The sequence below is a fragment of the Phacochoerus africanus genome, chromosome 2, assembly GCF_016906955.1.
Source record: "Phacochoerus africanus isolate WHEZ1 chromosome 2, ROS_Pafr_v1, whole genome shotgun sequence".
Classification (NCBI taxonomy): domain Eukaryota; kingdom Metazoa; phylum Chordata; class Mammalia; order Artiodactyla; family Suidae; genus Phacochoerus; species Phacochoerus africanus.
In genome coordinates this window covers 188,855,312-188,878,727 of record NC_062545.1, presented here as the reverse complement: position 1 = coordinate 188,878,727, position 23,416 = coordinate 188,855,312, and the positions used below count along the sequence as shown (strand labels likewise).

The following is a 23,416-nucleotide window of genomic DNA, read 5'->3' as shown; positions in this document are numbered from 1 at the left end:
CTCCAGTGAGTCTCCATCAGCCTGAGGACCAAGTCTAAACTTCTTACCATAAACTCTAAAAGCCTTCACAATCCAGCCTCTGCCCACCTTCCTGGCTTCATCTCCTGCCTTTACCACACACAGCCACCACACTGCAGCCAGGCCAGGTTGCCTGGTGGTCTCAGACCACTCTGTGATTTCCAATAGACATTTGTGTTCACAAACTCTGTGCTATGTCACCCCAACCCCAATTAGAGTCCCATTAAATTTTCCCTGTCTGGACTCCCCTCAGAGAAAACCCACCACTGCAAATGTATAATACTGTTTTGCTGTGCCGTGGGCCAAAATCCCAACAGCAAGACTGACCACTGAGAGATCTACAGAAATGCTGGCCAAGTGTCTGTAGGGCTTGTGCTTCTCAGATGCAAAGACACCAGCTGAAAGAGACACTGCCCCTGCTCAGAGGAACGAGATGGTTAATCAATAAGTGAATTAAATAAGAAAAGGCTGAACAATTGAAAATCTACTAGGGGCATCTATTTAACCTTTACTCTTGAGCCCCAGAATGAAATCTGCTGTGCAGTCACATAGATAAACAACTTTTACCATTTAAAAAACTATTGGCAAAACAACCAAGCAAAGTGCCTCAGCTAAAATTAGACACAGAGAGTCATTGCTTGAGGTCAGGCCAAAAAAACCAAGATTGGTGAAGTGTTTGCAAGTTCAGGGGGGCAGGTGCTGGGCAGGAGAAGCAGTGTGGCTCATGGAGAAGGAGGTTCTGCTCTGCTGATACTTTTTAAAGTTGCTTTATTTCATTTCAGCTAAGATTTATCAAGAGCTTGCTCTAGAACTAGGCAGCATGGTCCACCCTTAACATGAATTATCACTTTTTTTTTTTTTTGTCCTTTTAGGGCTGCAAGTGCAGCATATGGAAGTTACCAGGCTAGGGGTCGATCAGAGCTACAGCTGCCAGCCTACACCACAGCCACAGCAACACGGGATCCAAACCACATCTGCGACCTAAGCCACAGCTCTCCACAACACTGAATCCTTAACCCTTTGAGCGGAGCCAGGGATCAGACCCAAGTTCTTATGTATACTCGTCGGGTTCACTACCACTGAGTCACAATGGGAATTCCCATGAATTATCACATTTAAGCCTTACACAACCCTATAAGGTAGGAGTTACTATTAGCCCCCAGGTGACAGAGTCAGGATACAAGGCCAGGTCTTTCTGACTCCAAAGGGTGCTTTTGCACCCACCTCCTCATGTAGACTCAGCAGGACTCCAGTGCCTCAGAGCTCTGTCCTGGACAACCTTGAGAATGTCTGTAAATGTAGAGCTGAGGACCCTTCAACCCTCTCTCTCAGAAAGCTTCCCACTGCCAAGCCAGAGACCTCAGCACTCCATAGGCATGTGCTCAAGGAATGATTCCTTTCAGCTTCTTCTCAAGTAGCATCGTTGATTTCTTTCTGTCTTCCAAAAGCACCTCACTTTGCTTTCTCATAGATGTGGAACGTAGCCAAGACCATAAGCCTCCGTGAGTGTTCTGCTAGTTGGGTTCTGGTGATTAAGGTTCTCCCTACCTGGAGTCTCCTATTTAAGGCTATATGTGTCCATTCTTGTTTCCTCTTTTGGAAGCTAGGATGAGAGTTTCATGTCTTTTGTGCAACAAAATCACTCCGTGTTTTCTGCTCCCTATTTAAAACGGCACACCTTACACATATGTGCATAATGAATTATATCTATTATGTATACATCTGTACATAATCAATTACATACATCATAATATATGATGACACATAACTTACACAGTAAACATCACTCTTCAAAGCAAGTAATTTTACGAGGTTTTATTTTGTTGCTTTTTAGGGCCGCACTCATGGCATATGGAGGTTCCCAGGCTAGGGATCAAATCAGAGCTGCAGCTGCCAGCCTACGCCACAGACACAGCAACATGGGATACGAGCCATGTCTGCGACCTACACTACAGCTCACGGCAACATCGGATCCTTAACCCACTGAGCGAGGCCAGGGATCAAACCCGCAACCTCATGGTTCCTATTCAGATTTGTTTCTGCTATGCCACAATGGGAACTCCAATTCTACGAGTTTTAACATGTTGCTGCAGTTCCTACCCTTTCCAGAAGCCTAGTGAGTAGAAAAAGGACGACTTGGAATCAAAGTCCTTTATTTGAACCGTGACAGTACATTTACTAAATTGAAGTTCCATGGGAGCCAGAATCTTTTCTTGTTCCTACCACAGTGCCTGGTATACAGTAGCCTCTCAGTAAATATTAGCTGCATATTTCTTCATATAGCTTTATTTGAGAGAGAGAGAGAGATTATAGATAACTTCCAGCTGTCTAACCTCTCCAAATTTATTCCCACATCTGTAAATGGGAATAAAGCTTTGTGTCCATTATGCAGAATTTATGTAAACTTTAAATAATATGCATAGGGAGTTCCCATTGTGACTTGCGAGTTAAGAACACAGATAGTATCCAGGAGGATGTGGTGTGACCCTGGCCTCACTCAGCAGGTTAAGGATCCAGGGTTGCTGCAAGCTTCAGTGTAGGGTGCAGACTCAGCTTGAATCTGGTATTGCTATGGCTGTGGCATAGGCTGGCAGCTGCTGCTCTAATTCAACCCCTAGACTGGGAACTACCATATGCTGCCAGTATGGTCCTTTTTTTTTTTAAGTACCACATGGATAGGGACAAAACTGGGGAAATACAGAACTGAGGGCTTATAATGAAAATAACTACATGCTTTAGGAGAAGTGTCACTCTAGGTATGTCATTTAAAGGTCACCTTCACAATTCTGGTTATTTGTACTATTATTTACTTAGTATTTTCCTTTAAGGTATCTTGTTTTCTTTTTAAAATTTAGCCGTCTGTGAATTAACTGTTAAATTATGGGTTTGATACAGTGGCAATACATTTTCCTAAAACACATGCCATAAAATATATAACCATCAAAGATTTTTAATGCTTTGTATGATCTTTGTACTACTTAAAATCACGCCATATTTTTCACCCACTGGCCTCTGTTTCTCTCCTCTCTCCCCAAATTAATTTTGCAGGAGATACATTTTCCTCTACTCTGCTCACCCAAAACAAATTTAGGTTTTAAGGGTTATATTGTTCACTTTTTAAGTCTAGCCACCATAAAGAAACAAACAGATATTTATCAAAATGTAACAAGTAATAAGATAGCTAGCATGGAAGTTCTCAAACTTTTTTTGTGTGTGTGTGCATATGGAGGTTCCCAGGCTAGGGGTCTAATCAGAGCTAAAGCTGCTGACCTACACAAAAGCCACAACATTGCAGGATCCAAGCCGCATCTGCAACCTACACCACAGCTCATGGCAATGCTGGATCCTTAACCCACTGATCAAGGTCAGGGATCAAATCCACAACCTCATGGTTTCTAGTTGGAGTCATTTCCACTGAGTCACAATAGGAACTCCTAGAAGTTCTCAAACTTTAATGCTTTGTATATAAAACTTTGTATGTAATGCTTTGTGAGTAACTAAGGGATTTTCAAAGATAAAACTGAACATGTGAATTTTGCCTCACACACTAAATTTAGACCTGAATTATCATAACACCAGGAGTGTTGCGAGACTCAAGCTATTGTTAATATTACATTAGAGCCCACCATTAACAAACGTTCTCTTCCTATTTCAAAGTTGCTGCCTCTAGTCAGCAGAAAATCCTGTTCTCCATGTGAGTGATGTTTCTAAAATAGATCAGGCTCATTTGTAGAGCAGAGAAGATTGGCACTCCCTGAGTCCAATGAATGAAGCCTTTCCCAGGTCCTAGTTACCAACACTTCCCGCCTCCCAAAATTTTTTGACGATTCACTGTTCATTCCTGTATTCATTTACTCATTGAACATTTACTGAATGGGTAGATGTGGTACTTACACAGTAGCACAGACAATGAACAAAGGAAAGTCCAATGAGAATATAACTGGGAGACCTCCTAATCTGAGGAGCTCGAAGGTTTCTGTGAGGAAGAGATATCTGAGCTGAGACAGGAAGGAGCTGGATGAAGGGGGGATGTGAGCTCATGAATGTGAGAAATGGAGTCCTAGAACATCCAAAACTGTGGCTGATAAGAGCACGTGCAGAAGCTCTTGAGTGGGAAGGAGCCTGACAGATTCTAGACATCAGATGGAGAAGAAAAGGTCAGATAGAGAGTGATCAGTGATGGTTCTGGGGGCGTAGTCAGGGTCCAGGGCACACAGTCTTGTAAATCAGGTCAAATAAAGACTTTGACTTCAGTCTTAAGATCAATGGAAAGCCACTGAAAGGGCAGGTAAGTGAACTCTTAGGTTGATATTTTAAATATCACTCTGCACTGTGGAGAATAATGGGAAATGAATGGAAGCGGATGTGGGGAGACAAGTTCTAAATACATAGCAGGTTTTTAAGAGAGAGGTGGTGTCTAGACCAGGAGAGAGGGTGACAGTGAGGAGGGAGGGGAGGCAGATACAAGCTTATTTAGAGGAAGAATTGGCAGAACCTGATGATGAATTGAGTGGCATGGAGGAAGTGAGGAGGCCAGGAGGATTCTTGGGTTTCTCCTGAAGAACTAGAAAGATGATCGGGCCAAGATAGGTGTGTGGGCTGGATGAGGGTAACTGGGAAAAGAGGCAGGTTTGAGAAAGAGAAGGTGGAGCTGACTTATTGCCAGGAGACATCAAAGGGGAAGTGTCTAATTATTTACATTTTTAAAAAAAACAGCTCAGGAGAAAGAGGCATAAATTAACTATAGTTTTTTGTGGGGTTTTTTGTTTTTGTTTTTTGGTCAGTACTGTGTAAACAGAGCTTGATTTTCTTTTATAACAGTGTGCAAATTCAGATATCAAGGGCTTAAAAAAATGCCATAAGATTTGATAAACAATTATCGTTAAGACAACTTCCAGAAAGTTATGGCTGATTCTGTCAGATTGAAGAGAAAACCTGGACTTGACCCAGGATGATTTTCCAAGCTTGTTCATGGTCGTTAAGATTTTTTCTTAAAAGCCACCTTCCTTGAATAAAGCCATGTTGTTCTGAAGTGCATTCTAAAAGGGCCTCGGATACTACCTAAATAAAAAGCTGAAGTGAAGATATAATGCATAAAATTCCACACCAAAAAATAAGTTAAATCTCTTCCCCCAAAAATAGACATTTTGAGCTCCCTCCTTCTGTAGGTCTGGGGTGTGACCCAGGCATCTGTTTCTCTAAAATTCTCTGTAGGTAATTCTGATATTAAGTCAGAGCTTATATGCAGCTTAGGCAAGGTGTACAATATATGCCTAGCACATAGTAGCTGTTCAATAAGTAGCTCGACAACATCACCTGTGCAAAATTCTTGCCAAAAATATTTCTCCTTAATCACAAGGAAACAGAGAAGCCCAAATTAAGTGTCATTCTACCATAAATTAACCTGGATTCTTTAAAATGTCAGTGTTAGGAAAAAAGAAGATAATGAAGGTGGAGGAGGAGGAAGAGAGTCAATAAGGGAGTGGAGGGAGGAAAGAAAGAGGAAGTGGGGAGAAATGGAGGAGGAAGAGGAAGGAAGGGAGAGAGGGAAGGAAGAAAGGAAGGAGAAGGGTAGAAAGAAGAAAATGATAGTGGAGTGTTCTTGAATTAAAGGAGACTAAGAGACCAGAAAAGGAAATTCAACTTATGATCCTAAATTGGATCCTGGATCTAAAAAATTGAACATGAGGTGGGATCCAGATGGTGGAGGGATAAGACGTGATGCTCACCTTCTCCCACAAACACATCAAAAAACCACCTACATGTAGGACAATCACATAGAACATCTACTGAATGTTGGCAGAAGAACTCAGACCTCCGAAAAAGGTAAGAAACCCTCCACATAACTGGGTAGCATGAAATGAAAAAAGAAGAGAAGAGGAAAAAAGGGAATCAGGACAAGACCAACACTCCTGAGAGGGAGCTGTGAAAGAGGAAGGCAATCTGCACCCTGGGAGGCCACCCAACTGATGAGATCAGCCTGAAGAGAACAGGAACCTCAAAGCCTCGGAGGAAAACACAGCAGCCAGTCAGAGGGGGGCAAAGCAGAGAGAGAGCCACACAGACCATTGGTACCACCACCCAGTGCACCACAACCTGAGACACTCGGGTGGGAGCTGGGCACTGAGACTCAGATCTTGGAGGTCTTTTCCAAAAAGAAGACTAGGGCTGGCTGTGTGGAGACAGCCTGAGGGGATAGGGAGTGGTGCGCCAAGGGCTGGGGAGCAGTGTGCCACAGCCAAGGGAATATAGGAGGAGGTTTGGCCCACAGGAAAAGCAGGGTGCCACTGCTGGGGAGGGCGAGAGGAGGAAGGGTGGGACCTCCATAGGAACATCTATCTTTCTCTGCACATGGGTGGGCTCTCAGGTGGTGGGGCACCTCTTGTGCAGGTGGAGGTGGGGAAGTGCAAACCACCACAGCCATCTCAGATTCCTGAGGTGGGCATGGCCCACTACTACTAAAGGTTCTGTGAACAGGCACTATCTGTAGCCCCAATCACCTCAGGAGTCATCACCACAGTGGAGGGCCCTACAGCTGAGTGCCATGTGTTGCCCTCAACCCCCTGAGAAGGTGCACAGCCTGCTGCTGCCACTGCCAAAGGCTTTGGGCACCCTCCCTGAGGGTCAGTGCCACTTCCCAGTGCCCTGCAGCCAGGAGCAGTCTGCACCCCACCTCCCCATAGGTCCTCCTCACTGTCACAGGCACAGCAAACAGGCACTGGCTACAGGCCTTGCCCATTGCCTCCATCCCCTGGAAGCACACATAGGCCATACACCAGCACACCCCTATCAAGGGGATAACAGCCTGCATACACTGAGGGAAGAGTGCTTCTAGCAAGCATCCAAACCACAAGCTGTTCTCACACATACACACACACAAAAAAAATACAGTAAGCCCTCACAAGCCATCCAAGAATCCAAGACACTCCTGTATAAAAATAGTCCTCTAAGACTATAGTAGATAATTGTGTCCCCTAAACTCACAGAATAAGAATAATATAAGCAAAATGAGGAAGTACAGAAAAAATTCCCAGTTAAAAAAACAGGAGAATTCCCCTGAAGGAACAAACAATGAGACAGACCTCTGTAGTCTAACAGAAACTGACTTCAAAAAGGAGGTGATAAAAATACTGGCGGAATGAAGAATGGATATCAACAGTAAGACAGGTTATTATTTTTTTAATTTTTCTTATTACTCAACGAATTTATTACATTTATAGTTGTACAATGATCATCACAATCAAAACAGATTGTTTTAAAAAGGAACTAGAAACTATAAGACAGAGCTAAGAAAAATTAGAAAATTCATTTGGAGGGATGAAAACTGGGGCAAAGTCATCAAATAGCAGAATGAATAATGCAGAGGAACAAGTCAGTCACTTGGAAGATAGAATAATGGAAATCACCTAATCAGGACAGCAGACAGGAAAACCAAATAAAAGAAATGAAAGCAGTATAAAAGATCTGTAGGATAATACAAAGTGTACCAATCTACACATAACAGGGGTTCCAGAAAGAAAAGAAAAAGAAATGGGGACTGAAAAATATATTTGAAGAAATTATGGCTGAAAACTTTCCATATCATTCCAAATCTTAAGAAGGAATCAGATATTCAGATACAGGAAGCACAGGGGGCCCCAAACAAGTTGAACCCAAACAGACTTACACCAAGAAAAATTATTTTATTAAAAATGGCAAAAATTAAAGGACAGGATTCTAAAGGCAGCAAGAGGAAAACAAAGAGTTAATTATAAGGGAACCCACGCAAAAGATGCAGAAGAGCCAAAGACATCTTGAGAAAGAAAAGTGGAGCTGGAGGAATCAGGCTCCCTGACTTCAGACTATGCTACAAAGCTACAGTCATCAAAACCATATGATACTGGCACAAAGATAGAAATATAGATCAGTGGAACAGGATAGAAAGCCCAGAATGAAACCCACACACCTACAGTCAATTAACCTATGACAAAGGAGGCAAGAATATACAATGGAGAAAGGACAGCTTGTTCAACAAGTGGTGCTGGGAAAACTGGACAGCCACATGGAAAAGAATGAAATTAGAACACTCCCTAACACCATACACAAAAATAAACTCCAAATGGATTAAAGACCTAGATATAAAACCAGACACTATCAAACTTAGAGGAAAACATAGGCCAAACACTTTCCAACATAAACCACAGCAACATCTTCTCAGATCCTCCTCTTAGAGTAATGACAGTAACAACAAAAATAAATGAATGGGACTTAATTAAACTTAAAAGTTTATGCACAGAAAAGGAAATCCTAAACAAAATGAAAAAACCCACAGAATGGAAGAAAATCTTTGCAAATGTATCAACTGACAAGGGATTCATCTCCAAAATTTATAAACACATTCTGCAGCCCAATACCAAAAAAACAAACAACCCCATCCAAAAATGGGCAGAAGATCTAAACAGACAAGTCTCCAAAGAAGACATATGGATGGCCAAAAAACACATGAAAAGATGTTCAACATCTCTCATTATTAGAGAAATTCACATCAAAACCATGATGAGGCACCCCCTTACACCAGCCAGAATGGCCATCATCCAAAAGTCTACAAACGATAAGTGCTGGAGAGGGTGTGGAGAAAAAGGAACCCTAGTACACTGTTGGCGAGATTGCAAATTGGTGCAACCACTGTGGAAAGCAGTATGGAGATTCCTCAGAAAACTAAACATAGAACTACCATTTTATCTAGCAATCCCACTCCTGGGCATCTATCCAGAGAAAACCATGACTCGCAAAGACACATGTACTCCAATGTTCATTGCAGCACTATTTGCAATAGCCAAGACATGGAAACAACCTAAATGTCCATCGACAGAGGAGTGGATAAAGAAGATGTGGTACATATACACAGTGGAATATTACTCAGCCATTAAAAGGAATGAAATACCGGCATTTTTAGCAACATGGATGGACCTAGAAATTATCATGCTAAGTGAAGTCTGACAATGAAACACCAACATCAAATGCTATCACTGACATGTGGAATCTGAAAAAAGGACAGACTGACCTTCTTTGCAGAACAGATGCTGACTCACAGACTTTGAAAAACTTATGGTTTCCAAAGGAGATAGTTTGGGGGATGGGGGGGATGCGCTGGGAGTGTGGAATGGAAATTCTATAAAATTGGATGGTGATGATCATTGTACAACTACAAATGTAATAAATTCACTGAGTAATAATTTTTTTTAATTATAAGGGAACCCTCATAAGGCTATCAGTTGATTTATCTACAGAAACACTATAGGGAAGAAGAGAGTGGCAAGATATTTTCAAAGTGCTAGAAGGGAAAAATTTGCAACCTAGAATATTCTACTCAGAAAGATTATCATTAAAAATAGAAATTAAAAAAAGAATTTCTCGCACAAATAAAAAGAACACAGCAACACTAAATCCAATCTAAAAAAAATGTTGAAAGGTCTCCTCTAAATAAGAAAGAAGTAAATAGTTATAGGATAGAGGAAATCATGATTGGAAAGGATAGAGGAAATCATGATTAGAAAGTAATCACTTAAATAAGCCAGTGTACAAATCAAAAAGAAAAAAAAAATTTGTGAAAGTGTTGATAAACACAAGGAACAGCAAAAGGATAATCATGAAGATGTAAAAAAGGATATCAAAATCATAAAATGTGGGGAAAGAGAGTAAGAAAATCTAGACCCTTTCTTTTAGAATGTGTTTTAGCCTATATGAATATTAGTCTAAGGCAAGCAGATATAGGAAGGGGTTAATGTATGAGAAAAAAAAAGGCAGCCACACATCAAAAACAAACAACACATTCACAAAAACCAAAAAGAAGACACAAGCATAAAATAAAATCATCCAACTAAAAAAAGAGAAAGGAACAAAGGAGAAACAAGGAATCAACTGGAAAACAAGGTTTAAAATGGCAATAAATATGTATTTATCAAGAATTACCTTAAATGTCAATGGACTGAATGCTCCAATCAAAAGACATATACTGACATATAAAGATTGGATTAAAAAACACAAGAACCTACAATATGCTGCCTATAAGAGACTAACCTTAGGGCAAAGAACACATATAAATTGAAAGTGAAGGGCTAGAGAAAGGTCTTTCATGGAAATGGAAATGACAGGAAAGCAAGAGTCACAATACTCCTATCAGACAAAATAGACTTTAAAACAATGTTCATAAACAAATATAAAGAAGGACACTTTTTAATGATAAAATGATCAGTTCAAGAAGAGATATTACACTTGTCAATATACATGCCCCTAATATATGAGCACATAAGTACATATAACAAATACTAACAGACATAAAAGGAGAAATTGATGGGAATACAATAACAGTAGAAGATTTAACACCTTACTCACATCAATGAAGAGATCTTCAAAACAGAAAATCAGAAAGCCAACAGATATCCTAAATGACACAATAGAACAGTAAGAATTTATATTTTCAGGACACTACATCCAAAAAAGTCAGAATATATATTCCTTTCAGGTGCACATGGAACATTCTCTAGGACCAACCACATACTGAGGCACAAAACTAACCTCAACAAATTTAATAGTGTAGAGAACATTTCAAGCATCTTCTCTAACCACTATGGCATAAAACTAGAAATCAACCACAGGAAAAGAAATGAGAAAAAAATGACAAATAGAGAAAAAAATTAAAAATACCTCAATACAAATGATAATGAAAACACAACCATACAAAATCTATGGGATGCTGCAAAGTAGTTCTTAGAATGAAGTTCATAGCAATACAGGCCTTCCTCAAAAAAACAAGAAAAATCAAGTTCCTCTTGTGGCTCAGTAGGTTAAGAACCTGACATAGTGTCCACTAAGATGTACATTTGATCCCTGGCCTCCCTGTGTGGGTTAAGGATCTGGCATTGATGCAAGCTGCAGCATAGGTCACAGATGTGGCACATATTGAGTGTTGCTATGGTGTACGCTGGCACCTGCAGCTCCAATTCAACCCCTAGCCTGGGAACTTCCATATGCTGCAGGTGTGGCAAGAAAGAAAGAAAAAGAAAGAAAGAAAGAAGAAAGAAAGAAAGAAAGAAGAAAGAAAGAAAGAAAGAGAAAGAAAGAAGAAAGGAAAGAGAGAGAGAGAAAGAAAAAAGAAAGAAAGAAGAAAGAGACGAAGACGAGAAGAGACGAGACACAGAGAGAGAAGGAGAGATAAGAGAGAGAGAGAGACAGATAGAGTAGAGAGAGAAGCTAGAGAGAGAAAGAGCGAGAGAGAAGAGAGAGGAAAGAGAGAGAGAGATGAGAACGAGGAGAAGAGGGAGAAGAGAGAGAGGGAGAGAACGAGAGAAAGAGAGAAGAGAAAAGAGGGAGGGGAGTTCCCGTTTTTGGCGCAGTGGTTAACGGAATCCGACTAGGAACCATGAGGTTGCGGGTTCGGTCCCTACCCTTGCTCAGTGGGTTAACGATCCGGCGTTGCCGTGAGCTGTGGTGTAGGTTGCAGACGCGGCTCGGATCCTGCGTTGCTGTGGCTCTGGCATAGGCTGGTGGCTACAGCTCCGATTAAACCCCTAGCCTGGGAACCTCCATGTGCCGCAGGAGCGGCCCAAGAAATGGCAAAAAGACAAAAAAAAAAAAAGAGGGAGAAAGGGAGAAAGAGAGAAAGAGAGAGAAAGAAAGAGAGGGAGGGAGGGAGGGAGGGAGGGGGAGAGAGAGAGACAGACAGACAGACAGACAGAAAGAAAGAAATCTCAAATCAACAAACTAACTGGTGTTCCTGTTGTGGCTCAGCAGGTTAAGACCCCACCTAGTACCCATGAGGATGGGTGTTCAATCCCTGGCCTTGTTCTGTGGGTTAAGGATCCAGCACTGCTGCAAGCTGCAGCATAGGTCACGGATGTGGCTCGTATCCAGCATTGCTATGGCTGTGGTGTAGGCTGTCAGCCGCAGCTTTGATTCAACCCCTAGCCTGGGAACTTCTATATGCCATAAGTGTGGCACTAAAAAGACAAAAAAAATTTAAATAATAAAAAAAAAACCTAACCTGCCACCTAAAAGAATTAGAAAAAGAAGAACAAAGTCAGCAGAAGGAAGGAAATCATAAAGATCAGAGAGGAAATAAATAGATATTAAAAACTAGAAAAAATTAATAAAACAAAGAACGGGTTCTTTGAAAACAGTAAAAAAAAAATTGACAAACCTCTGACCAGATTCACCAAGAAGAAGAAAGAGAAAACCCACATAAACAAAATAAGAAATGAAAAAAAGAGAAATCTCAACAGATACTGCAGAAATAAAAAAAAATAAGAGAATACTATGAACAATTATATACTAACAAATTTGACAACCTAGAAGAAAGGGAAACTTTCTAGAAACATACAGCCCACCAACAATTAATCAAGAACAGATAATTTGAACAAACCAATCACTAGAAATGAAACTGAATATGTAATTCTTAAAAATCCCTACAAATAAAAGTCAGGGACCAGATGGCTTTATAGGCAAATTCTACTAAACATACAAAGAAAAACTTATAAGGATCCTTCTTAAATTTTTCCAAAAGATTGAAGAAGGAACACTCTCAAAGACATTCTATGAAGCTACCATCACCCTAATACCAAATCAAAACAAAGATACTACCAAAAAAGAAAATTATAGGCCTATATCTTTGATGATCATAGATGCAAAATTTCAACATAATTTTATTCAACAGAATCCAACAACACATAAAAAAAAGATCACACACCATGACCAAGTGGGATTCATTCCAAGTTCACAGGGGTGGTTCAACACACACAAATCAATGTAACACACCACGTTAACAAAAGTAAAGTCCAAAACCACATGATCATCACAATAGATGCAGAAAAATCATTTGACAAAATCCAACATACACTCATGAAAAAAAAAAAAAACCTCTTACCAAACTGGGTACAGAGGATATGTACCTCAACATAAAAGCCATTTATGACAAACACACAGCCAATATGAGACTCAACAGTGAAAAGCTGAAAGCCTTCCTGCTAAAATCTGTAGCAAGACAAGGATGCCCACTCTCACTTTTATTCAACATAGTGCTGGAAGTCCTAGCCATAGCAATCAGACAAACCAAAGAAATAAAGTATCCAAACTAGAAGAGAATAGGTAAAATTGTCACTATATGCAGATGACATCATACTACATATAGAAAACTCTGCACAAAAATACTCCAACTGATAAGAGAATTCAGCAAATTAGTAGGGTACAAGATTAATGTTCAGAAATTGGTTGCCATTTTGGTATACTAACAATGAAATATTAGAAAACGAATATAAAAAAACCTTTCAAAATTTCCCCCCAAAATTTAAATACCTAGGAAAGACTTATAAAATGAGAACTATAAAACATTAATCAAGGAAATTAAAAAGGATGCAAAGAAATGGAAAGATATCCATGCCCCTGGATTGGAAGAATTAATATTGTTAAAATGGCCATACTACCCAAAGCAATATGAATGTAGAACTACCATATGATCCAGCAATCCCATGCCTGGGCATATATCCAGACAAAACTTTCATTCAAAAAGATACATGCACCCCTATGTTTGTAGCAGCACTATTCACAATAGCCAAGACATGGAAGCATCCTAAATGTCCATCTACAGATGAATGGATTAAGATGTGGTACATATACACAGTGGAATACTACTCAGCCATAAAAAGAACAAAATAATGCCTTTGTAGCAACATGGATGCAACTAGAAATTCTCATATTAAGTGATGTAAGAAAGAGATAGACAAATATAATATCACATATGTGAAATCTAAAATATGGCACAAATGAACTTATCTACAAAACAGAAACAGACCTAGTCAACAGACTTGTGGTTGCCAAGGGGGTGGGAGGAATGGGATGAACTGGGAGTTTGAGGTTAGTAGACACAAACAATTACATTTTAGAATGGATAAGCAATGGGGTCCTGCTGTATAGCACAGGGAACTATATCCAGTCTCTTGAGATAGAATATAATGACAGATACTATAAGAAAGGGAATACACACACACACACACACATGACTGGATCACTGTGCTGTATAGCAGAAATAGCACGGCACTGAAAATCAACTATACTTTAATAAAAAAATAAATAAATATGAGTTCCTGTCATGGCTCAGTGAAAACGAATTTCATATCCATGAGGATGCAGATTTGATTCCTGACCTTGCATAGTGGGCTAAGGATCCAGCATTAACATGAGCTGTGGTGCAGTTCGCAGGCATGACTTGGATCTGTCATGGCTGTGGCTGTGGCATAGGCCGGCAGCTGTAGCTCCGATTTGACCCCTCGCCTTGGAACCTCTGTATGCCTCAGGTGCAGTCATAAGAAACAAACAAACAAATAAATACAGACTCACAAAAAATTTTAAAAATAAAACACAAATAGGCAAACAAAAGTAATTATAAAGGGCATTATTGAGACAACCATGGATATGTGAATATGAACCATACGGTAGAAAAAATATTATATCAATTTTAAATATCCAAAGTAATAATTTATACCATGGTTACAGAGGAGCATCGCCCTCATTTTTAGATGTGCGGTGTTGTATTTTGGGAGGAAGTGACTCTGCATTTCTCAAATGGTTTAGCTGAAAATATGTGTGTATGTGTATGTATGAATGTATGTGTGGTGTTTATTTTTGGAAAGAACACCAAGCAGATTATTCTGTATTCATAAAAGCCTAAGCATTTAAACAAATTCATCATTGTCAAGGGAAAAAAAAATAAATGAACTTTTAATTCTTTGTAGGAAATTCACAAAATGCAGAATTTTTGGAACATCAACCAAGGAATGACTATTGTCCCCGGAAAACTGGCAAAATGGAAACATGGCTCCATGAACAAGAGGCTCGGGGACAGCTTCTCTGGGACAGTTCCAGCTCTGACTCAGATGAGTTGGGGAAATTTGAAAAGAAACCACGAGCATTGGTGAGGACCAGGACAGAGAGAATCCCACTTTTTGATGAGTTTTTTGATCGAGAATAATACTGCTCTTCACTAACCTAGACATGGAGTGCATTGAAAGCCTGCTTTCCTGTAAAAAATTCTTCAAGTTAGTATATAAATTATCCTGAGGACACCAGTTGGCTTAAGACTAAAGATGAGGAGTTCCCGTCGTGGCGCAGTGGTTAACGAATCCGACTAGGAACCATGAGGTTGCGAGTTCGGTCCCTGCCCTTGCTCAGTGGGTTAACGATCCGGCATCGCCGTGAGCTGTGGTGTAGGTTGCAGACTCGGCTCGGATCCCGCGTTGCTGTGGCTCTGGCGTAGGCCAGTGGCTACAGCTCCGATTCGACCCCTAGCCTGGGAACCTCCATATGCTGCGGGAGCAGCCCAAGAAATAGCAAAAAGACAAAAAAAAAAAAAAAGATTAAAGATGAGATATATTAATTACCCTGCATTACCAACTGCCTCCAAACTTTGGGGCTTAAATAACAGCCACTTCTTGGCCCACTTCTCTGGGGGTTGCTGGGTTCAGTTGCAGAGGGGTGGGTTCTTCTGCTGGTCTCTTCTGAAGTCTTCCATGCAGCTGAAGTCAGATAGAAGTTAGGACTACAGCCATCTGGAGACTCAAGGAGACACTGAGACCACTGACCTCGCCCCCTCTCTGTAACATCCCAGGGCCTCCTCACATGGATTCCTGAAGTGCCCTCTCCTGCAAGGTAGTGCACTTGCTTTTATGTCAGCCCAGGCCTCCCAAAAGCAAACTTCCCCAGAGGAGGAAGAGGCAGTTGCCAATCCTCTTAAATCTAACCCCTGGAATGGGCCCCGAATCACCACGACTCCTCACACTCTATTGGTTACTGCAAGTCATGGGCCAGTTCACAGGCAATGAAAAGGGGGCTGTACAGGGCATCAATTCCAAAGTGTGGTCTACTGCAATCCATCTTTGAAACGTGCCACCCCATCATATTTTTAAAAAGCAAATCAGGTCTCATAAAACGAAGAGATGAGAGGGAGTTCCCATTGTGGCTCAGCGGAAACGAATCTAACTAGTATCTGTGAGGATGCAGATTTGATCCCTGGCCTCGCTCAGTGAGTTAAGGATCCAGTGTTTCCATGAGCTAAGGTGTAGATTGAAAGCGTGGCTCAGATCTGGTGTTGCTGTGGTGTAGGTCAGCGGCTACAGCTCCGATTGGACCCCTTGCCTGGGAACCTCCATATGCCAAGGCTGCAGCCCTAAAAAAAGACAAAAAAAAAATAGATGAGAGAGTAGATTTGATAGAAATAAAAACGACTTTTTAAAGAAAAGTCACGGTAATGGTACCTTAGACACCAAGCTCCCTTATGTCACTTTCTTGTGAGTTAGAAGCTTGTTTTCTCCTAACAGAGAGGCTATAAGAAAAAAGTAAAATAATGTCAATGATGGAAGGTTACAGTGAGTGAAATGTCAAAATGAGGTGAAGATCTTTTAGATTATGATGATGTACATCTTTGACTCTTTAAAAAGAAATTTGGAAATGTTTAGTCCAAAAGTTACTACTCTATTTACAAAAATTAGATTTCTTTTTTTTACCCTTCGAACAATCTACTTTATTCAGATTTTACCAGTTTCACACACTCACTTGTACGTGCATGTGTTTAGTTCTATGTATTTTTATCCTATGTGCAGATTCATGTGCTCAACACCACAATCAGATACAGAACAGTTCCATCACAAGAATCTCTTGTGCTCCCTAAAAGGGCCACAATTTTTCGGCAATTTTAAGAGCTTCCCTTGCATAAAATTAGACTTTACTTTTAGCATAACCTAAAAAAAAAAATTGTTTGGTTTTTTTGTTTGTTTGTTTGTTTTGCTTTGTAGAGCCGTACCCATGGCATATGGAGGTTCCCGGGCTGGGGGGTCTTCTAATCGGAGCTACAGCTGCTGGCCTATACCACAGCGACAGCCAAGCCAGATCTGAGCCGTGTCTGTGACCTACACCACAGCTCAGGGCAACGCCAGATCCTTAACCCACTGAGAGAGGCCAGGGATCAAACCCACAACCTCATGATTCTTAGTCGGATTTGCTTCCACTGTGCCACAACAGGAACTCCCACCTAAAAATATTTTTAAGCCATCCAGAAGATTCTAAGAATTTAGAGAACTTTAAAACCAAGTAAAACAAAAATACAGTTTTAAGCCTTCCCTAGGAAACTTCCAAAAAGAAAACAGTAGAAACACCCCCTGAATTTGACATTCCATGCATTCAGATCAGTCACTAAGAAAAAGACTGCTGTGTCAGGGAACACGTTTCTTCTGAGGACAAAAGGCAATTAATTAGGTCATTCCCAAACATTTGTGCTCCTAATTCCTTGCAAGCAGTATTCTGACTTTCTCTGTGGCAGGTAAAAAGCAGATTTCCTACAAGGAAATGCAGAGATTGTTCAACTAGTCAGCCTTTTTGGAAAAGTAAGATCCTTGAGAGGAGAAATGAATTGAACCCATTCATAACGTCCTCTTATTCTGGTTGACCTGGGAGGCTTAGACCAAGTGGGACAGGCAACTCCCAGCGCTGAAGATGGCAGGGCCTAATAAGCATGTCTTCATGGCTATGTGACTTGAAACTGGACGACATCTCCTTCTAGACACTCTCTGGTACATGGGGGCATGGCCCAGGTCTCTTCCCTGTGGTATTCACCCCCTGCGACACAACATCTGGCACAGAGTTTATTATTAAATATTTGTGGGAGTCATTAATTTGTGTGTTAAACTAGTCAATTAGAGAGGTACTTGTTTTTCTCTCCAGCTACACAATTGCTCACTCGTTTCCATCATTTCCCAAGAGTCTTGGATATATAAGGTTGATTATACAGCTTTTTAAAAAAAGGAAATTTTTTCCAAAGATGTTGGCATTTATACATCAAAATGGAAGTATAAGTTAGACTTGCCTTGGGATACAGGAGCTAGACACATGTGTGCTGATGAGGATGCCACAGCTCACAATATTTCTCAAGACTCCATCAGAGTGTGTTACTGCACAAGAAAATTAGTCACAGTGCCTTCCCTGTGTGCCTGCTCCAGTGGAACTCCCTCTCACCCAACTTTAAATTCAAGAATGTGAAATTACAACCATTATAACATAATAATTGCTAATGGGCATTGACTGCTTATGGTGTGTCAAGCACACTTCAAATTTTTTACACTTACTCCTCACAGCAATTTTGTGAGTTAATCCCATTTTACAGACAAGGAAGCTGAGGCAAGAGAGACTGATTTGCCAGAGTGACCCAGCAGACCTGAGTGGTTTTGAGTAGACCACTGCTCAAGAGAAGGGTCCCAGTGGGAACCAGAAGTGCTTCCTTCTTCTCCCTCATTTTACCTCCAACTCACCAGTCACATTCTGTAGCATTTCACATTTCTTTTCTGTTACAGCTTTTTGTTTTTGGAGGAGACTACTACTACACTGGAGAGGGTGAGTGCTTTCTTTCGGCAAGAAAGAATTGCCTTGCAGCCTGAGCACTTATCTGTGGCCACAGGGCGGGATAAGAGCTCCCTAGAAATATGGCAGAAGGGGAAGTTTCCAGGGGTTGGGTGAGGGGTTCAGAAAAGCAGATAAGAGGGTAAAGGCACACCTAACTGGTTTCACCATTTGGCCTGGGAGCAGGACCGGGGAACAACCTCACCCGGTGCCCCATCCAGGATGGAACTCAGGTTCACACCGTGGCCAGGCCAGAGGGGGGTGGTCCTCCAGAGCTTAGCTGTGTTAGAACCACCTGGCATCACCTGGTGAGGGATCAAACACCTGCTAACAAGTAGGATTTGTGGGCCCACCTTCTGACTTATTTGGACGGGAGTAGATTTCTGGCACTGGGTGGGTGTTTTCTCTTGAAGCTCCCAGGTGAAATCTAGCAGGCGGCTAAGGTTGAAAACCATAGCTTCAGGGCTGCAAACATTCTATTTTAGTGGATATACCAATCTCTGTCTTTAAAAACAACAACTTCTGAGGTAATTTTTAAAGATAAGGACACAAGGCCTGGAGGTCCACACAGAGTAAGAGAAATGTTCGTTTTGTTGGTAATTGTCTGAAAACACCAGTCCTTTACTTCATCTTGAATTTGTTCCAGGGGCAACGCAGGGCTGTCAGTAAACACAGCTGCTGCTGGTGGTGGTAAAGACTATAAAATTAAGCCTCAAGGCAAAGTTGTCAATTTTCTCCAACTGAAAATCTCCTCAGCTTTTGGCAGAGGGGGGAGGCTTGTCTATAGCCAAATAGAACACTTTCTCTTGTGAAAATAACATTTTCTTCCCTGCTCTGAATTTTTAGTAAAAAAGAAAAATCTTTTTTTTTTTTTTGAAGCACTTTTGGAAATTTATTTTTCTCAATTATTTTTTTCAAGCAGAGGGCCATTCTTCATCGATTTTGAGGATTCCAGGTTACTGTACTGAGAGTGAATGGAAGATGACTCTTAAAGGAATCACCTATGAAATAGTTTTGTAAACAAGGAGATAATCATTTCTGCTTGCACAGAGCCTTTAAAAAACAGAAAACAAAACACCAGCTCTTTATGCCACTTCCCTTCTTACCAGAGAAGCAAACTGATCATCAAATCATAATTAAAGTCAACTATTTCCTGCCTCAAATGAACAACAAAAGCATATTTCCACATATTACTGCAAAACCTCCCTAATTTAGAATACTATAGGGAGGGCTGGAGAGAAAATATGCTAAGAGGTAGATTAGGGAAGTTTAGACCATGAAAAATCTGAATTACATTTCATTTTTCAAAGAAATACTATTATGCTCTTTAAGCACAAAATGAAAAACAGATTTGAAAATGTCTCGAGTTAATGTTTATTTTTAAATAAATAACTCTGCAATTCACTCTCTCATTCATGTAATGGAGCACTCAAACAATAGGTTTTAAGTGTCTACTAGAGCTGAAAATACAGCCGTAAACAATACAGTCTCTGGACCCATGGGTTACAGTCAAGTGAGGAGATCTTGAGTAGATAATACATACTACAATTACAGGTAAATATCAAGCATTATTAAGAAAAAAATAAATCAGGTATGAGGATAAGCACAACAGAATTGACTGTTTCAGGCAGGATGCTCAGGGAGGGACTTGTTACCAGGTTTTTTTACCTGACATGCAAGTCAAAACACCAAGGAGACAAGGTTTGCCACAAAGAGAAGGTTTTTCTCAAGGCAGCTGAGACAGGAGAACTAGTTTCAAATCTGCCTCCCAGAAGACAAGGGGCTTGACTATTTACGAGACACAGCATAAAGCAGCAGGTTTGGGACATGGAGGGCATGGGAACCATAGGGAAACGTGATTGAAAAAAGGTGCTATCATCGTGGTTCTGCGCAGGTGTGACTAAGCTACAGGCCTTGGCACATTCAAATATACAGGCGCTTAGCACAACCTAAGGGTGGAGTTTTCAGCCCTCTCAAGTCAAAACGTTGCCCAGAGGATATTCACACATGCCCGGTTGGAGGGTTGGTTCTCCTATCCAGTCTTAACTGACTCCGCTTGAACTAGGCACAGTAACTCCAAGTTCCCAGAAAACAACTCAGACTAAGTGCTGCTTGGAGAACATGCAAGTATTTTGTAGCAACAATTACAAAGACCTAGATTAGTGAAGGCAGGTGAAATGGATGTGACCATAGTTTTAGACTCTCCAAGGAAGTGACCTGAATAAAGTGAGGGTGTAAGCCATGACAAGACTCACACAAGCAAGTACAAAGGTCCTGAGGGGAGATGAGCTTGTAATAGTTGTGGACCAACAAGAAGGTTGGAATGGCAAAGTGAGCAAAGGGGACCCTGGCAGGGACAACCTCAGAAAGGTCATCAAGACAGGTGGTGAGAAGCCCAGAGGACCATGGTGTGACAATGGATTTTAAGTGTAGCAGAATATCAGAGACAGAAGGGGTTGATCCAGGTCTAAACAGACATCTCCAATATGATCATGGACAGAGACAGACAGACTATGGCAAACACTAATGTCATATGTCCATAGCTGAGTGGCCTGGGGCTGACCCTGGCCCCAGCTGAGCCAGTCACATAGGATCTCAGTCTCTGCTGGTGGCAAGAGCCTCGGTGAGCACATTCAAGAGTAATGGATAGTAGCATTCAGCTCTGTGGACCAGAGCTGCAGGAATACAGACCTACAGTAAACAGAATCAGAGACAAGGGATCCACTGAGACCTCACAGCACATCTGTTCCTCCTTCCCAGCCTTCCTCTGGCCCTGCGGCCTCCTGTGCTTCCAAGAGTGTATCCTTACAGTAAATACACCTTCTGCTTGGGCCAGCTCCTCCTGATTTCTGTTGCATAAAGCCAAAGGATCTCAACCAAAAGATAACTTATACAGCAACCACCTTCTGATGTAACACTGGAGCCCTGGAGCGCTGGAATTGCTAAGTCTGGCCAGTTCTGATTTCAAAGAAGAATTAGGAGGATCTCTTACCAAACCATCTCTTCCGCATTACCACATTAACCATGGTGAGAGTAGTTATATCACAAAAACTGGCCAATGTTACAAATCAGGGTATTTTTTTTCCAAAGAGCAGGATTTTAAACATTTGCCAGCACACCTGTCTAGGGTAAAGACCAAAATAGAGTCTAGAGTCAGCACTCACACCCCAGCTCTGCCACTTTCTGTCTTAGGTAAGTTATTTAACCTCTGACCACAGCCTCCCCACTGTATAATCAAGAAGACATTAGGGCCTGCCTCACAGCGTTGCTGTAACAGAAATAAAATAATACATGTAAAGTGCTTAGAACAGCACCCAGTGCATAATAACTTCTTTCTATGTGTATGTTAACTAGCAGCTTTATTCCTTTTGAAATTAGGAATAAAATAAAAAAAAAATGGTTGTGGTTTTAGAAGTCTAGTCTGTTGAACAAGACATGAAATAAAAGCTGCAAGTACATAACTGTGCAATTAGGAAAACAGATTTACCATGATTCGCAGATGATGTGACTACATGCCTAGACCACCCAAAACAATCAGCTAAAAAACTTATGTGAATAATGGAATTAAAAATTGGTGTGTCTGGTTAAAAGGTATATTTGAAAACCAACAGCTTTTACACACCACTTCTCAGAAGTTAGCCAACAGATATCAGTATGCAAAGACAAAAGTTCAAGGATAAATAGTGGGTTTGCTAATCATAAGAGAAATGTCTCAGGGTGTGTGTTTCTTGGCATGCTATTTCTTTTCCTCTAACTCTTGCTCTCAAGCTTCCATTTCCTTACTAGTCTCTCACCAGTTTGAAGTACTGCAGCCACTTCTTGGTTAAAATGCATTCTCCTAAGATTCTCCTCTACTTCCCTTTTCCTCTCCCCAGCCAGGGTCCAGGTTTTCGGGGGGGGGTGGGGGTGGGGGCGACACAGGCCTGCTCACGGCCCTATCCTTGTGGGGTATGAAGAACATCCCGATGCTGTCCTCCGTCCACTCCAGCCTTGACTGAAAGATAGTCATCTTGATGCTCTTTGGCATCGACCTCCTTCTCTTTAGTGTGCACCCCAAAGCCCCTCCCCAGCTATGTTACCTCCTGCCATACTCTCTGCACTGGTCTTGTATAGTGACTGCTTATGAGGATGCTCTGTGGTTTTCTCCTACTGTTGGGCTCCACCTCAGTTTGGAGGGTGCTACTCATCCTCTAAGAATCAACTATATTTTTTATCCAATCTCAAGGATGGGCTGTCCATCCCACATGCTGTGCAAAGGCATGCACCAGGCTCTCAGTTCTCAGATCTCTCCCATCCTTCTTTGGAGGCCTTAGAAATTTTTCACATATTCCTTCCATTGCCTGCAGGAGTCAAGGCTTGGGTGTGCAGGCCCTCTCTACCGAAACCTATCTTGTCGCCACTGATAACTCTGCTGCACTTCCAGATGTTGCTTTAAGGCAGGTTCATAATTTTTTTTTCAATTTTTATTTATTTATTTTTTTTTTTTGTCTTTTTAGGTCCACACCCTCGGCAAATGGAAGTTCCCAGGCTAGGGGTCTGATTGGAGCTGCAGCCACCAGCCTAAGCCACAGCCACACCAGATCCGAGCTGCATCTGTAACCTACACCACAGCTCACTGCAACACCAGATCCTTAACCCACTGAGCAAGGCCAGGGATCAAACCTGCATCCCCATGGATACTAGTCGGGTTCATTAACCACTGAGCCATGACAGGAACACCCCATAATTTTTATTCTTTTTTGCAAAGAGGATGCCCTCAAAATATAAGTTTCTAGCCACCCAGCAGACAGAGACATAACTTTTTGGCTTTTAGATCAACAAATTATCATGATGGCAGCAGTGATAGTCAAACTAACTATGCTCGGTGCACAGGCAGCAACCAGTCAGAACTGCTCTGCCGTGGTCCTCTCAACAGGACCCACTGGATGAGAACCTGCTTTGAGTCTATATGAGCCCATCTCTCGGGTTTTTAAACCAAAGG

General features: G+C 41.3%; 1 protein-coding gene across 3 annotated transcripts in view; it reads left to right on the top strand.

Moving 5' to 3' along the window:
• CCDC198 (coiled-coil domain containing 198) overlaps positions 1–19,763 on the top strand; it is a 40,291-nt gene extending 20,528 nt beyond the window's left edge. For 2 of the 3 annotated variants that reach the window (XM_047767438.1, XM_047767437.1), the window contains exons 6-8: positions 14,784–14,962; positions 18,390–18,429; positions 19,358–19,763. In XM_047767438.1, coding sequence (XP_047623394.1) covers positions 14,784–14,962; positions 18,390–18,429; positions 19,358–19,455 — 317 coding nt within the window. In that variant the 3' untranslated portion in view covers positions 19,456–19,763. Of the gene's footprint in view, positions 1–14,783; positions 15,040–18,389; positions 18,430–19,357 lie in introns of those variants that run through there. The other variant, XM_047767439.1, reaches the window with a different exon arrangement.
• The last annotated feature ends 3,653 nt before the right edge of the window (positions 19,764–23,416 follow it).